This window comes from Pyrus communis, chromosome 7 (assembly GCF_041283825.1).
Source record: "Pyrus communis isolate YQ-2024b chromosome 7, ASM4128382v1, whole genome shotgun sequence".
Classification (NCBI taxonomy): domain Eukaryota; kingdom Viridiplantae; phylum Streptophyta; class Magnoliopsida; order Rosales; family Rosaceae; genus Pyrus; species Pyrus communis.
The window spans coordinates 4,445,318-4,463,069 of record NC_142571.1 but is presented as its reverse complement, the minus strand read 5'-3'; the positions used below and the strand labels follow the sequence as shown (position 1 = coordinate 4,463,069).

General features: G+C 43.0%; 1 protein-coding gene and 1 pseudogene across 1 annotated transcript; one reads left to right on the top strand and one right to left on the bottom strand.

Annotated features, from left to right (window-relative positions):
* The first annotated feature begins 11,634 nt into the window (after nucleotides 1–11,634).
* On the top strand, nucleotides 11,635–12,549 carry LOC137707760 (NADP-dependent malic enzyme pseudogene; annotated as a pseudogene).
* Nucleotides 12,550–15,954: 3,405 nt separating this feature from the next.
* On the bottom strand, nucleotides 15,955–16,632 carry LOC137733613 (uncharacterized). The gene has a single exon (XM_068472746.2). It carries the CDS (start codon nucleotides 16,504–16,506, stop codon nucleotides 16,006–16,008), a length of 501 nt encoding a protein of 166 aa, XP_068328847.2. The 5' UTR covers nucleotides 16,507–16,632; the 3' UTR covers nucleotides 15,955–16,005.
* Between the last annotated feature and the right edge of the window lie 1,120 nt (nucleotides 16,633–17,752).

Genomic DNA, 17,752 nt, shown 5'->3' with positions numbered 1-17,752 from the left:
TGAGGAGTAGAATTAAAGGCAAACACACATAAGAAGAGTACAAGATGATCATTCAAGAGTGCAGACAACAACATTCACTACAAAAAGAAACACTCTTTCAGATAAGCATATGGATGAAATATAGAGTTGGGCTTAGTGTTTCCTCGTTGGGGGAGCTATAGATGCAAGACATTGTTCCCAGATTTGTTTACTCATAGCCAACGCTTGAGATTTGTCGACATTGGGCCTAGAAGCAATTGCCTCGTTGACGAACAGGTCGTGACATTGCTTACCCAGAGACACAAGAAGATAGCAACAACCATCACTTACAACAGCCTCTTTAAAAATACTTTTGCTCACTTCCAACTCACACTTGACGGAGAAATATTTTCTACATTCATCCAAAGTCAGCAAATTTGAAGACTCGGCAGTTGGGACTGCAAAAATAACCCCAAATGGACTCGCAAAGATCAAAATCACCAGAAGATAATTAATACTCATCTTAGCCATAATACTTGGAGCACCAATTGCATTTGACTAATTTCTTGGATTGAGTTTTGCGAGCTAGTTTATTTATACGCCAAAACTCTTATGAACTTCGTAATTAACTACGCAGGAGATTCAATCACTTTCAATATTATAGGTGAGAATTTGAAAAAACAGTTTCGTATTTAATACATTCGAAACCAGCGACCGTTCAAGAAAAACCAAAAACGAAAAGATAATGTATCATTAATAGTATAAAATTTGTAATAAGTATGGTCAAAAAAATTGTTGTAGGGATCTATATGTATCATTAACACACTAGTACCTTATCATGTTTTTTAACATACAATATTATCTACATTAAGGGAGTGGGAGAGTGGGCTAAGTCTCACAATGGGTTAAAAATAATGTGGTTCAAATTCACTTTCAGTGAAAATCGAATTTAAGATTTCTCACAATGGGCTAGCAAATAGCAATATTGTGGTTCAAATACCACTAGATCGTAGCACTAAGTGGCAATACCTTATCATTTTTTAATACCTACAATATTACATCAAAGGGTAAGAAAAAGTATCTAAAAATATCAAATTTAGATATTTGCATCCTAATATATTATATTTTGTCTTTGACGAGAATCGAATATAATATAAGAGGTATCCTACCACAGTAAACCATAATATGATAGTACTAAGTGGTTCTATGTATTTTAATTTTTGAAAAAAATCAATTTACAATTTTTTGAACATAAGGTATCCCATAACACATTAATAATGGTATAGATAGATACGACATATGAAGGATAAACTAAACTCATTAAGTTGAACTGAAACATTCCCTTGATAATCTCCAATTAATGCGTGCTATTTTTTATTTTTTTGAACAAATGATATTTTCTACATTAAGGGAGAGGCGGTGGGCTTAGCCTTATAATGTACTAACAATAATTTGGTTCAAATTCATCTATGGCAAAAATTGAACCTAAGACCTCTTACTTACAAATGAAGAGGAATACCACTAGACCGTAGTATTGAGTGGCTAATGCGTGCTATTATATAGTAAGGTGGAAAATTTAAGTGCTATTGTTTTTTTTATTTTTTATTTTTTTAGTACATTGATATTTTTATACTAAGGGAAGGAAAAGTTTAGATAAACCACACTATGTGCAACCTAATTTGGTATCAAACTCGTCATTCACGAGATTCGAACATAAAATCTCTCACTTCCAAGTAATCCAAGCGCTATTGTTAAAAAACACTTATTCTCAACTATAGGATGTAAAATGTTAGATAGACTGTCACGATATCCTTCATTCTTTTTTCACGACAAAAAAAAAAAAAAAAAAATCAGAGGTTATGGTTGATGGTTTAGCTCTATTGATTTATTTCTTTAATGATTACTTTTTCAAAGAAATGTTTCAATTAAAGAAATTAATTAATTAACAAAATTCAGTGGCGTGCGTTTAATGGTTAGATTTATTCTATCATTAAAGAAATAAATCAATCATTACAAAATATGGTTTAATTACATGTTCACCTCATTCTTTTTTGGTCAAAATGTGAACCTCATTATTCATTGTTTTTCTATACAAAAGAATAATATCCCATCAAAAGGTGAATACATTCTCCACCACCACGATCCTTCTGCAGGACATTGATCACTTGGAACCACCGGGTTTAGCAGTTTGATCAACGACATCATTGTAGACATCAAAATTTCGGTGAAATGAATGTTGACCAATAATTAAAATTTCAACGCTCACGTGTCACATAAATTTTACATGTAGCGTGTGACTCAACGAAAAATCGAAATAAATTGGAAAGGTCATCAAATAGGACACGTGTCAATACCTGGCAGAAATGATTTATTTCATCTGATTATTTAAATCCAAAAATCAAGTTTTTGAATTCTATAAATAGGAAGCCAAGGCATTCATTTTGAAAAAAAGAAAAAAAAGAGAAAAGAAAGAAAGAAGGGAATTTACATCACACCAAAACCTTGAAGCCTTGAAACTCTAAAGCTCTCAAGCAAATCCCGAAGGATCAAGAAAACACTCTTCGTTCTTCGTCAAATCCTCCTTCAAGGTCAAGCCCCAACGACCCTTGAAGAACTTTCACCGACTCAAGATCAAGCCCCGACGGCCCCTTGAAGAAAGTGTTCATCATCCATTCGTCCTAAGATCAAGCCCCAACGGCCATTTGGATCAACAACCTCAACAAACTCATACACCCATTCTTCAAGATCGAGCCCAACGCCCCTTGAAGTTCCATTCATCAACTGTTCATCCTTAGATCAAGCCCCGACGGCCCTTTGGATCAACAGCTCATCCACAAACCTACACCCTACGAAGATAGAATCAGAGGATCAAATTACAAAGAGATTGTAACTCCAAAATCATTAAACACAAAAATATATTTTGTACACGTATTCTTGTTTCTTGTTTCAGGAATTTTTTGTATTTACAAACTTGGCACGCCTAGTGGGACATCTCTACCTCTCATCTCTATCTTCCAATCATCGAAAAACGCAAATGGCATCAAGAAAGGATCAAGCTGTTCCTGCAATCAAAGCAAAGAACAAGAACATCATCGCCGCAAGTGGTGATATTTCGGGCATCATAACCCGAAGTAAGGCAAAAGCTCTTTTTTCCACGGCTTCCGCCCCTGCATTGACTCTGTCAAAGGAACAAGAGCACCTGAGGTACGAACCTGTGATTACCCTAGCCTCGCTAAGGGCATCAAGAGGGGAAAGCCCGAGGAAATACTTAGAGTCCCTACTCTCCGATGCTGATTCGAGCGGCAGTACAACCATGCAAGTCATGACCACTGGAGCAACTTCAATCGAGGAGCAGCTAGCTTAGATGAATGAAGCAATCGCAAAGCTCACACGGACTGTGGAAGAGAAGGACTTGCAGATTGCCGCACTTGTCAACCAACTAGATGCGCTGCCCGACGTGAAAGTCGACCCAAATGTTGGCCTATTAAAGAAAGAAGTCGACGAAGAAGAGGAGCCACCAGCGGAGAAAGTTGAAGAGAAGCCGAAGCTAGACCAAGCAACGGCATTCATGGGATCTCTCTCTATCCAGCAGCTACAGGAGATGATCGCAAGCACTGTCAAGACACAGTACGAAGGAAGCTCGCATGACTTCGTACTGTACTCAAAGCCTTACTCCAAGAAGATTGATGCTTTGAAGATGCCAAGGGGTTATCAGCCCCCAAAATTCATGCAGTTCGATGGAAAAGGCAACCCGAAGCAATATGTCGCTCATTTCATTGAAACCTGCAACAATGCTGGGACAGAGGGAGACTACCTCGTCAAACAATTTGTGCGTTCGCTGAAAAGTAACGCTTTTGACTGGTACACTGACCTCGAACCTGAGTCTATCAACAGTTGGGACCAGCTAGAAAGGGAATTCCTCAACCGTTTCTACAGCACTCGTTGTACTGTAAGCATGCTAGAGCTGACCAGTACGAAACAGTGGAGAGATGAACCTGTCGTCGACTACATAAATAGATGGCGCTCCTTAAGTCTGGATTGCAAAGATCGGCTTTCTGAAACCTCTGCCATTGAGATGTGCGTTCAAGGCATGCACTGGGGGTTACATTACATCCTCCAAGGCATAAAACCAAGAACATTCGAAGAGCTAGCAACTCGTTCCCACGACATGGAGCTGAGTATCGCTAATCACGGGAAAAAGGAGCCGATTACTAACTTCTATAAGGATAAAGTATTCGCCCCAAATGTAGACAAGACCGGGAAGAAGCCCGCTAAGGAAGCTTTCACCGTCAACACTACCCCCATCAAGACCTCCTCAGCGCCCATCAAGATCTCCTCCAAGAAGAAAGCGAAGGAGATAAAGACAAGTGAGCCTTCTTGCACCCAAGACAGATACAAGAGCACCTTGAGAGAGTTAGAACAGAAAACGTACCCTTTTCCTGACTCTGACATGGCTGCCATGTTAGATGACTTGCTGGAAAAAAAGGTGATTGAGCTACCCGAATGCAAGCGTCCTGAAGAAATGAATCGCACAAATGATCCTAGGTACTGCAAGTACTATCGTATTGTGAGCCATCCTGTTGGCAAGTGCTTCGTTCTCAAAGAACTCATCATGAAGCTAGCACAACAAGGGAAAATTGAGCTCGACCTTGAGGACACGGCCGCAACGCATACCACTACAATTGCGTTTGGATCGTTTAATCCTGTGCCTCTCCAAACGACACCTGACCGTTCTCGTGAATGCTCAAGTTGCACGGCACCTCCTACACAACCATCACTGGAGAGAAGGTACCAAGATGCACATGCTGATGATGAAGAAGGATGGATATTGGTAACCTACAAAAAGACAAGGAAACCAAGACCACGAGTCATACAGCCAAATGTGGAACAAAGAAGAAATCACCACGGCCGCAACAATGCGAAGCCTAAAAGAAACATAAAGCATGATAAGACAACATATGCTGGGGAACCTACGGAGCAGGAGCCACGCATTCCCGTTTCCTTGCATGAATACTTCCCGAATGACTTTTTTCAACAGTGCACTACTGTGGCCTGTCACATGGTTGAAGTAGAAATAGAAAAGCCCTCAAAAGGCAAAGCTATCGCCACTGAGGTAGAAAAGACCCTCACACCTGGAGAAGGTCTGCCAACACACTTTAGCATCAAGGAAGCGCTACCATTGCCAAAAAAGATGCGAAGAGCACTAGCAGCAGTCTTGGCAGGTCCCGGCGACCACGAAGTGCAAGAAAGTAACGACGAAGGCTCGAAGCTTCAGCCACCTGAATGTGCCACATGTTGTGCCACCCATGACGTAATTAACTTCACTGACGAAGACCTGCTGTTGGGATCAAAGCCTCACAACCGTCCTCTCTTCGTCTCCGGGTACATAAAGGAATGCAAAGTCAACCGCATGCTTGTGGATGGTGGGTCGGCCATAAACATCATGCCAAAATCAACAATGACCATAATCGGCATCAAGGTGAATGAACTATCCCTGAGCCGTCTGCTGATCCAGGGTTTTAACCAAGGAGGACAAAGGGCGATGGGCATGATCCGAGTAGAGATGACCCTTGGTGAGCTCAAATCAAGCACGATATTCCACGTGATTGATGTAAGAACTTCCTACAGCTTGCTCTTAGGAAGACCTTGGATCCACACAAATGGGGTAGTGCCGTCCACCCTTCACCAATGCCTAAAATTTTACCGAGAAGGAGTGAAGGTGATTCAAGGTGACACCAAGCCATTCACCGAAGCCGAATCACACTTTGCAGATGCCAAGTTCTACATGGATGAAGAGATGGTACCCGAAGCCCTTCCGGAAGAGATCAAATCCACGGGCAGAGCAGCACTTAAAAAGCAGGAGTGGCAAGCCATGCCTAAAAAGCAAAAAGAGCAGGCCGTGCCATCTTCAAGTAAAGACGATGACAAGTTTGCTAAACCTGCAACAACCAAAGGGAGTAGGATGCCGTCAGAAGAACCGAACGCACCCATATTTCGATATATCTCGATGTCAAGAAGAAAGAATGGTCAATCTCCATTCGAAACTGGAACAAGAAAAGCCGACACACAGTGGCACACGGATAATGTGAAGTTGCTCAAAACAAATGCAGTTTTGCCTTTGACACAGCTAGGGGGTGCTAAGGTCGCAAGACTACCACAAGGCTTCATAAAAGCTCTACCAAAGAAGGTGGAATCAAGCTTTCTTCCAACCAAGAGGACCGAGGAAGGTTTCGACCCTAACGCCTACAAACTCATGTCAAAGGCCGGGTACGACTTCGCTTCTTCTGCGGTGGCTGGAAAGAAGGTTTCAAACACTGTCACTGACGAAGAACGTAACCTCACCAAAACTCAAAAGAAGTTGAAGGAGCATGGTTACGGAGTTGACAACAACAAAGCCGGACTTGGTTTCACACCAAATGCACCAGTGATGATTTCAAACAAAGCGAAAAACACTAGCACCCAATACGTCAGCGTGAGCATTGAACAAGACCAAGAAGAGCCTAAACCCTCCCCTTGGACGTCGGTCTTCGATAGGATGAGCCATTCAAGCTCCAGAACTTCAGTGCTTAATCACATTGGTGGTCAAGACCGAACCTCTGTCTTCAAGAGGCTTAACGCGCCGACATCCCAAAGCTCTGTTTTTGAAAGGTTGTTAAAGCTTAAAAAACAAAGCAACACAGTTATCTCTCCTCTGCGACGATCAGCTTCAGAAAGATTTGAAGATAATGAGAAGCCTTTTGGAAAGAGGAAGACAACACCAAAGGAAGAAAAACTCGATGGGTTAGGAGAAAAAGACGACGTTCGAAGCTTAATTCCTTCAAGGATGAAGCGCCAAGCAATCCTAGAGGTCGACACAAAAGGACCACTGAAGGTAAGGAGGTGCATCATCGTCCACATTGGCAAATCTGCATGCCAACAAACCCAAGAGAACGGCACTGAAGATGAAATCCCAAAGAAAGATGTCACTTCTGGCTTTTTCGACTCAAAGTCTTCACCTCGACTGTTGGGGGCATGCTCCAAGTCAAGTGAAATTGAAGGATGGACTCATGTCACTCCGAAGAAACTGCACGAGAAACATATGTCTTCTCCACAAGTGCACCAATCAGAAAGGAGGGAAAGCAGCTTTCGCCAACCTCCAGAACAATGTGAAAGTGTTGGAGATAATGAAATTTCGACACAAAGATCGTCCATCCCCATCACAATGTGCGACCTCTTCCCAGAAGACTTCTTCAATTACTCGGTCAAGGCTCCTTCCTATGCAGATTGCGAGGAACGCCTCTCCCAGAACACCAGACAATCCTTATGCCAACAAGCTCGAGAAGACGGCACTGAAGAGGAGATCCAAGATGTTTTCCACATCACGGTTCAAGAAGGTAAAGAAGACGAAATCCCCGAGGAAGATGTCACTGCTGCACCACCACAACTCGAAGATGGGGGGCAAGCCACAATTGATGATCTCAAGGAACTCAACTTAGGTACAAGCAAGGAACCAAAGTCTATCTTTGTAATTGCATTATTAAGTACAGATGAGATAGAGGAGTATTATCAGCTGTTGTTAGAGTACAAAGACGTCTTTGCCTGGACCTACAAAGAAATGCCCGGCCTGGACCCTATCATCGTTGTTCATCATCTTGCGGTCAGACCTGGAACACGACCGATAAAGCAAACTCAAAGACGTTATCGATCTGAGCTTATCCCACAAATCGAGGTCGAGATCGACAAGCTAATCGAAGCAGGCTTTATTCGAGAAGTGCAATACCCTAAGTGGATCTCCAATATCGTCATTGTCCTTAAGAAATCAGGACAAATACGTGTTTGCGTAGACTTCCGGGACCTCAACGATGCTTGCCTAAAGGACGACTTCCCCTTGCCAATCATTGAAATCATGGTGGATGCAACCACTGGCCATGAAGCATTATCATTCATGGATGGCTCATCGTACAATCAAATTCGCATGGCCCTCGAAGACGAGGAACTAACAGCCTTTCGTACTCCAAAAGGTATCTACTGCTACAAGGTGATGCCCTTTGGTCTAAAGAACGCTGGAGCTACGTATCAACGCGCAATGCATAAAATCTTCAATGACATGCTACACAAAAACGTAGAATGTTACGTAGATGATATGGTGGTTAAGACGAAGAAAAGATCAGACCACTTGAAGGATCTGCGAATAGTGTTCGAAAGGCTGCGAAAATACAACCTCAAGATGAACCCGTTAAAGTGTGCGTTTGGCGTCACCTCTGGAAAATTCCTCGGCTTCATCGTCAAGCACCGTGGTATTGAAGTAGACCAATCAAAGATCAAGGCCATTCAAAGCATGCCCGAGCCAAGAAACCTGCACGAGCTGAAAAGTCTACAAGGACGGCTAGCCTTCATCAGACGCTTCATCTCCAACCTCGCAGGGCGTTGTCAACCGTTTAGTCGCCTTATGAAGAAAGATGTTCCATTCGTATGGGACAAAACATGCCATAATGCTTTTGAAAGCATAAAGAAATATTTGTCAAGTCCACCTGTCCTGGGGGCACCTGTGCCCGGGAAACCACTCATATTGTATATTGCTGCTCAGGAAAGTTCAATCGGAGCACTCTTGGCGCAAGAGAATGAATCCCAAAAAGAATGAGCACTTTACTACCTCAGTCGAACTCTCACCGACGCTGAGTTGAACTATTCCCCAATAGAAAAGATGTGCCTCGCTTTGGTGTTTGCCATTCAGAAACTCAGACATTACATGCATGCTTACACCATCCACTTGGTTGCTAAAGCCGACCCTGTCAAATACGTTATGACTAAGCTAGTCTTGACAGGGCGACTCGCTAAATGGGCTTTGCTTCTTAATCAATATGAGATCATCTATGTCCCAGCTAAAGCTGTCAAGGGACAAGCGCTAGCAGATTTCCTTGCCGATCATCCAATCCCGGCTGATTGGAAAATCTCAGACGACTTGCCTGACGGGGAGGTGTTCTACATCGACATCTTCCCGACATAGACGATGTTCTTCGACGGATCCGCACGAGCAGACGGAGCGGGGGCAGGAGTAGTATTCATGTCGCCACAAAGGCAAATACTACCTTACTCCTTCCAACTGAATGAGCTATGCTCCAACAATGTTGCTGAGTACCAAGCATTGATCATCGGGCTCCAAATGGCGATCAACATGGAAATCATAGCTCTTGAGGTATATGGCGATTCCAAGCTCATAATCAATCAACTCTTAACTGAATATGAGGTGAGGAAAGATGATCTCGTCCCATACTTCCGGCTAGCGACCAAACTACTACAAAAGTTCGAAGCTGTGACACTAGAACATGTGCCAAGAAAGGAAAATCAAATGGCAGACGCTCTCGCTAATCTAGCCTCGAGTATGACACTAAGAAAAGATGAAGTTGCAGACGTGCCAATTTGCCAAAGATGGGTGATTCCGCTCGTTAATGAAATATCACTAGATGATACAAATGTCATCTCAGTACTTCCAGTCGATGCTGAAGAGTGGAGACAGCCGCTGATCGACTACTTAGAGCACGGAAAGCTTCCAGATGATCTTAGACACCGTTCCGAAATACGTCGACGAGTACCTCGCTTCCTTTACTACAAAGGAAAACTCTACCGACGCTCTTTTAAAGGAGTGCTCCTGAGATGCCTAGGTGAGGAAGAAGTTAATCAAGCCATGGAAGAAACACATTCAGGTGTGTGTGGGGCACATTAGTCTGGACCAAAGCTACATTTCTGGCTTAAAAGAATGGGTTACTACTGGCCGAGCATGGTAAAGGACTGCCTGGAACACGCCAAAAGGTGCTAAGCCTGCCAATTCCACGCCAACTTCATACATCAACCGCCTGAACCATTACACCCTACAGTTACTTCATGGCCGTTCGACGCATGGGGATTGGACGTTGTAGGACCAATTACGCCAAAGTCATCTGCAGGGGAAGCTTACATCCTAGCTGCAACAGATTACTTCTCCAAGTGGGCTGAAGCCATACCTTTAAGGGAAGTAAAAAAGGAAACTGTTGTTCGTTTCATCAAGGAGCATATCATCCACCGATATGGGGTGCCTCGCTACATTATCACTGACAACGGAAAACAGTTCTCCAACCGACTCGTGGACGAGCTTTGCGACAAATACAAGTTCAAGCAGCACAAGTCTTCCATGTATCATGCTCCGGCCAACGGCCTCGCGGAAGCATTCAACAAGACGCTGTGCAACCTCTTGAAAAAGGTAATCGGCCGAACAAAGAGAGACTGGCATGAAAGAATAAGTGAAGCACTTTGGGCATATAGGACTACACATAGGACTCATACCCAAGCTACACCTTATTCTCTCGTATATGGCGTAGAAGCTGTTCTACCGCTCAAAAGTCAAATTCCCTCATTAAGGATGGCTATACAAGAAGGCTTGACTGATGAAGAAAATGCAAAGTTGCGCCTTCAGGAGTTGGAAGCACTGGATGAGAGAAGGCTCGAAGCTCAACAACACTTGGAATGCTACCAAGCGCGGTTATCCAAGGCATTCAATAAGAAAGTCCGCCCAAGGTCTTTCCAAGCCGGAGATCTCGTGCTGGCATTGCATATGCCTATCATTACAACTCATAAGACAAAAAGCAAGTTCACATCAAAGTGGGATGTACCCTACGTAATACAAGAGATCTACACCAATGGCGCCTACTTAATCATGGCAGAAGACGGGTTGAAGATCGGCCCCATCAACGGCAGATTTTTGAAGCGCTACTACCCCTAAAGCAAACGCACCACGCTCCTGGCCCGCAAGAGCATAAACTGTGTACGGCAAAATCATCATCAAAACCATCACTCATTTGAACTACGTTATGACTTGATCCCTTCTTTGGAAGAGTACGTAGGCAACTTGAAACTTCAAAACTTCAAGTACAGTCACATCAAAATAAATAAATAAATGTTTCATTAAAGAAAGTCAATTTTATTACAAAAGAAAAGAAAAAAAAAAAATATATATATATATATATATATATATACATATGTTACTATGTATTAGAAAAAATATATATATTCTCTATTCAAAAAAAAAAAAAAAAATTATACATGTTAGAAGGAGTCCTTCTACACTTAAGACTTGTGCCAACTCAAAGAAAACAGAAGTTGAGACCCACAAAAAGAGGAACCCAAATGCCAGGCCCATCCCTTCTCAAACACACATAATTGTTTTGAGCTTGCTGTGCAAGGAGCTCTGCTTCTTCTCCCGCCAGGCCCGGGCCCGGCTCTTAAAGCCCAATCTGCGTGTTCTCCTTCATCCGTCCCTTCGACTTGCAGTTCTCCATAACACAGGTCACGGCCCATTCTTCCAGCCCACGTTCCACCCCCTTCTCCAGAGCACTCGGGTTTGCTGGTCTCGCGTGGGGAACCATTCAGGAGTCTACCAAGAGGCTCGTTTATGGTACACCAACCTCATTAGACAAGCAATCTCCTCTTTCTCCATTTTTTGTCCCCCCAACTGCAAAGAACACTCTGAAAGAAAGTGAAAGTGAAAAAAAACCCTAGACCCTGCAAGCAAATTCCAGAAATGAAGACTCCAAAATCCACCCTCGATACGACGCAGCTTCAAATCCAAGCATCCATGGCCGAACTCCCGCCGGAGGTAATCGTCGACATAGTCTCTCGTCTGCCCGTCGCCCGCCTCCTCCGCTTCCGGTCGATTGCAAAACCATGGCGGTCGCTCATCGACAGCTCATACTTCGTCCATCTCATCTCGCCTTCAATGATGACATACAGGGGACGACATCTGTAGTTCTTGCAGGCGTTGTGGCAGCACTGAAGTTAATCGGTGGTTCCCTGTCTGAGCATAGGTTTTTGTTCCTTGGCGCTGGAGAAGCTGGTACCGGTATAGCAGAACTAATAGCTCTTGAGATCTCGAAAAGGACAAAAGTTCCTGTGGAAGAGGCCCGTAAGAAGATCTGGCTTGTTGATTCAAAGGGATTGATTGTTATCTCTCGTAAAGATTCTCTTCAACATTTTAAGCAGCCTGGGGCTCATGAGCATGAGCCTGTTGATAATCTTTTGGATGCTGTCAAGGCAATTAAACCAACAGTTCTTATTGGATCGTCTGGTGTTGGAAGAACATTTACAAAGGAAGTGATTGAAGCAGTATCGTCCTTCAATGAGAAACCTCTCATTTTGGCTCTTTCCAACCCAACATCACAATCTGAATGTACCGCTGAAGAAGCTTATACTTACAGTGAAGGTCGCGCAATTTTTGCCAGCGGAAGTCCATTTGATCCTGTTGAGTACAATGGCAAAGTTTTTGTTCCTGGCCAGTCCAACAATGCATACATTTTTCCTGGATTTGGTCTGGGTTTGGTTATCTCTAGAGCAATCCGTGTTCACGATGACATGCTTCTGGCAGCCTCGGAAGCCTTGGCGGGGCAAGTTTCCGAGGAGAATTTTGCACAGGGGCTGATCTATCCACCATTGTCGAACATCAGAAAGATCTCTGCCTCAAGATTTGGCTGCTTCTGCACCTCCGCCATGGCTGCTGCCTTTGAATGTGATCAACAAAACCAAAGTTTGTCAACTCACACCCAAAGACCTCATCCATCTTATTGCCTCTGCTGCTGCATTTGAATCGGAGAAGAACTTCAACGACCGCTGTCAAACGACTAGCCGATCGTGAAGCTCGACGCTTTGCACTACCTCCAAGCTCGACTCCAGCACTCTGTCCGTGTTCGTCTTCCTCTGCGAGCCCTCTCCTTCTACTAATCAGCTTCAGCAGCACGTACACCCCTTCCTCCTCCGTCTTCTCTCGAACTCGGCCTGGGTTTTCACCCACAAACCTAGCCTTGCAGAGCACCATACCTTAGCCTGACGCGGCGTAACCGGATCACTGCTGAGACTCAAATCTAAGCAAATGTTCGATGGGTTAGCCATTTTCAAAGGTGTTAAAAGAGAAGGGTGGATGGAGTTAAATCTCAAAGGGCCGGAGACAATTTTCACAAATGGGCAATCTTCAAAGTATGCATGTTGGAGGTGATCGATACCTCTATAAAAGGAGAGGCGACACAACCATCGATTCAAAAAAATTGAAGAGACACCACTCTTCAAATCTTAAAAGCCGGATTTTCCTGCGTAAAGTTCGGCAACGCTCTTCAGACACAATCTCGGCTTTTCAGATAACACGTGCAACTTTGTCAAAGATCTCTGACAAAGTTGAAAACGCGTGGAGATCATTATCCCAACTACCACACAATTTTTGCCTCTATAAAAAAAGAAGGAGGAATAGGGTTGTTCATTCAGAAATCGAAGAGGCGCTTGCTCAGAAATCAAAGAGGCGTTTGTTCAGAAATCGAAGAAACGCTTGCTCAAAAATCGAAGAAGCGTTTGTTCAGAAATCGACGAGACGCTTGCTCAAAAATCGAAGAGGCGTTTGTTCAGAAATCAAAGAAGTATCACCCTCCAAACCTCAAAAGTCGGGCCGCTCGTTCAAAGATCGAAGAGTCATCACTCTCTGAATTTCAAAAGCTGGGCTTTTCCAGATTTGTCATCACCCTTCATATGCAACCCCAGCTTTGCAGAAATCACGGGCAACTTTGTCAAAGATTTCTGACAAAGTTGAGAACGCGTGAATCTTACTGTTTCAATTACCCAACAGTTGTCGACAATGGTAAAGGAATAGTACCACCACTTGCTATTGGGAAATCCCTATATATGTCGACCTTCATCTTTTATGGCAAGGCAGACCTGCAAAAAAAAAAAATGCCCAACTCTTCCTCACCTCTGAGGGCGCACTCCCAGCAAAGCCTCTCGAAATACTCAATTTTTTCTTCTTCCCCAAAGAAGATACCAGATGCCTGGAGTACAGATAAGGCAGGAGGAAACGGTAGATCGAAGCATGTGGAGACAAGCACAACAAATATATGTGCTGATTCATTCGCTGCTTCTTCAAAAGCAAAAGTATCTCATATCATCAAGGGCGAAAGCAAAGGTATCTCATATCATGCTTTTTCCCTGTTTTTTCCTTTGCCCTTGTTCTCACCTGCCAAGACAAGGACAGAGAAAGCAATATGTTGGAACCTCCACTCAAACTTGCGCTGCCACCAAGAAGTGATGGTCCATTCAAATGCAAGGTTTGCATTCCACTCCTGCATCAGAGGACAAATACTACAAGAGAAGATGCTAAACCTGCATAAGGAAATACCACTTCTGCAAAGGGAGCAAGTAAGGCAAGTGAAAATGATACATCGAAGCATGTGGAGACAAACACAACAAATATATGTGCTGATTCATTCGCTGCTTTTTCGAAAGCAAAGATATCTCATATCATGCTTTTTCCCTGTCTTTTCCTTTGTCCTTGTTATTACTCGCATGGCAAAGAGAAAGAGAGCAATCAGCCGGCACTTGGAGTCAGTCTTCCGATCTGGAACCGACTACCTGGAACCTTTGCCTGGTTGCTTACCTAGCGTTGCTCTCGAGTAGTCATCTTCAACGGTTGATACACTTCCAGAGAAGGGACTACATCTGCTTGGAGAACAGCTAAGACGAGTGACAATGAAACATCAATCTTGTGGATCGTCAGCAAACGCAACAACTGCATATGCTGAGTCATCCTCTAACCCTCTTCAAATATGAATTGGAAAGATTGAACAAAGAAACAGATCATCACCTCCACCTCGTGCTTGCCTGTCATGTGTCTGAATCCTGAAACCGCTCATGGTCCTATTTTTACTCAAGATCAAGCCTCAATGGCCCTTGAAGAAATCATAAGTCCGATTCAAAATCAAGTGTTCACCACCCTTGAATCAAATTCAACTCCAGATAAAAGGAGTAAGTTCAGACCTTCGGAGGAGACCAGAAGAATCCTCCAGCCCATTTCAAGATTAAGCCTGTGGAAAATCAACGATTGGAGGAAACCAGAAAATCTTCCAGTCGAACTCAAGATCAAGCCTCGATGGCCCTTGAAGAAATTTCCAGCCCAATTCAAGATCAAGCCTCGACGGCCCTTGGGTTGACATCTACATTAAGGGACTTCAAAACGCATCTTCTACACGTGACAAGCACATGTCTACGACGCGCCTTGAAGTGGGGGCATTTGTAGACATCAAAATTTCGGTGAAATGAATGTTGACCAATAATTAAAATTTCAACGCTCACGTGTCACATAAATTTTACATGTAGCGTGTGACTCAACGAAAAATCGAAATAAATTGGAAAGGTCATCAAATAGGACATGTGTCAATACCTGGCAGAAATGATTTATTTCATCTGATTATTTAAATCCAAAAATCAAGTTTTTGAATTCTATAAATAGGAAGCCAAGGCATTCATTTTGAAAAAAAGAAAAAAAAGAGAAAAGAAAGAAAGAAGGGAATTTACATCACACCAAAACCTTGAAGCCTTGAAACTCTAAAGCTCTCAAGCAAATCCCGAAGGATCAAGAAAACACTCTTCGTTCTTCGTCAAATCCTCCTTCAAGGTCAAGCCCCAACGGCCCTTGAAGAACTTCCACCGACTCAAGATCAAGCCCCGACGGCCCCTTGAAGAAAGTGTTCATCATCCGTTCGTCCTAAGATCAAGCCCCAACGGCCATTTGGATCAACAACCTCAACAAACTCATACACCCATTCTTCAAGATCGAGCCCAACGCCCCTTGAAGTTCCATTCATCAACTGTTCATCCTTAGATCAAGCCCCGACGGCCCTTTGGATCAACAGCTCATCCACAAACCTACACCCTACGAAGATAGGCAGTGCCTGCCCGATGCGCTTTGTTGTCAACGAGCAGGAGCTCATCGCCGCCGTCATGGACACCGCATTAAAATCCTATGCGCGTGAGGGCCGCTTCCCGGTTCTCGGCTCCGATCTCAATGACTTCCTGCTCTACTGCCCCGCCGTAGGACCTGAAGGTAATTAACCCTAACCAATCCTTAATCACTTTTGAATTCATCAATCTAATCACTTAAAAAATCCGTGTTCTTGATTCATGTCAACCCAATTTTAAGAATTGAATCTTACCCTTTATTTCTTACCAATCCCATCAAAAGGTGAATACATTCTCCACCACCACGATCCTTCTGCAGGACATTGATCACTTGGAACCACCGGGTTTAGCAGTTTGATCAACGACATCATCTACAACGATAGTCCTGACCTTGAATCGCTGAAGCCTCATTTCGGATTCTCTTCTTTTGAAATCACGCGGCGAACCAATACTTAGACTCCGTTGCATTGTCCGATGTGCTTTGGTTTGATCCGATTTCATTTGAGCTAATGCCACACCCAATTTCTTAGGCACAATAGTTAATTTATCCTGAACCCCGGGAAATATTCTATTGAATAGTTCAAATCTTCGAAAGTAAAGTTCTCTAAAGAATTCCACCAGCGCTAGCAACCTTGGATCAACTGATTTGCCAATTTTTGACTGAAATCTGTAGAAAGTGTCACCTATGTCACCAACATTTCTCCGGAGTAGGCCGCTCTCGAGCAGTGACATATCGTTCTTGGTTCCGAAAAATGAAGTGGTTGCACTTGATGGCTCATTACATGTGGCAATATCGTCTACTTGTGGATATCCTTCTGGCTTCTCCATGGAACAACCGATAAATTGATATTGCTAGATACAAAGAGGGGAGATTGAGCTGTTGTGTTTAATGGTTGGCTAGCTGAACTTTTAATTTGAATAGCAAATTGATCGATCTAAATGTGTTTGAATGTGTTTATGTTTTGGATAATGTTGATGCGCGTTCGTGCACATATATATAGGTGTTGAGAATCTGTAGTTGACTAAGTTCAAGATTTCTAATTAAGCCATGACTTTGTCATGCCAATTAACTAATTAATTAAGCTACGCGTAGTTGATTAATTCATTTCTAGATAATTTTTGGATGGGGAGACACACAACGTATGAAAGTCAAATCATGGCCGCACATTTAGGTTTGATCAAACTATCAACCAGTCAACTTCTCGATCATGGGGCCTAAGAGGGGCTGTCTTGGGACCTTGGTCACCTTAGTCGTGTTCTCGAAAAAGTGAGTCGCTTGAAAAAGAGAAGCCATCGTTAGACTAGTTGTTGGTGTGATAGCTTTCTTTGGTCCCACGGCTTGGTGTGTTTGAGGAAACTGCTAAGAACTTTGTCTAAGTTAGATTTGGACCAAATTGTTAGAGGAGCGTAGTTTTGTTGTGGTGGAATTTAGTCAAAAGAAAAATGCAGCCTTTGTTTTGGTAAGAACAAAACCTCAATTACGAAGTCAAAATTGACTTAGCACATCAACATTTAACTGAATAACTTCAAAAAGTTCTCTAAATTATTTTGCATCCATAGTCTTGCCACGGCAACTTGGTCAAGATTCCTCTAGGCACTCCTAGTTGTGATTTTTTTTAGAGTGCCGCGCTAGACGTGATTTTTCTTCCACCTTTGGAGTCAATGTCTATGTGGTTGGACTAGATTTTGCACTATTCGACTTTGTGTACTAAGCCATGGGATGGTTGTTAAGATATTAAAATAAATTTCAGTTAGTATTGATAAATGGGATGCAAACCATATCCCTAATCTGAAAGCAAAACAACAGTGTCCATCTCAAATTGGTGGATAAATTCATGCGCAGCCATATTATCCCATTATGGGTAACATCATCTTGAAATTGGAAAATGTCAAGATAATTTGCTTGCATATTGGATTAAATTTTAAAAGGCCTACGTGAGAATTTTGCACGTCCATGGGATAATTTGCAAGCCATTAGCACGTCTCCATTTTGGGATTGACACTTACCCTTGCAGCGAGTTAGACATTTTCCAATCAGACTCATCGGGCTGTCAAGTTTTGGCCAATTGAAAGA

Excerpts from the sequence above, each read along its gene's own strand:
- LOC137733613 (XM_068472746.2), bottom strand. The coding sequence starts at position 16,506 with ATGGAGAAGCCAGAAGGATATCCACAAGTAGACGATATTGCCACATGT.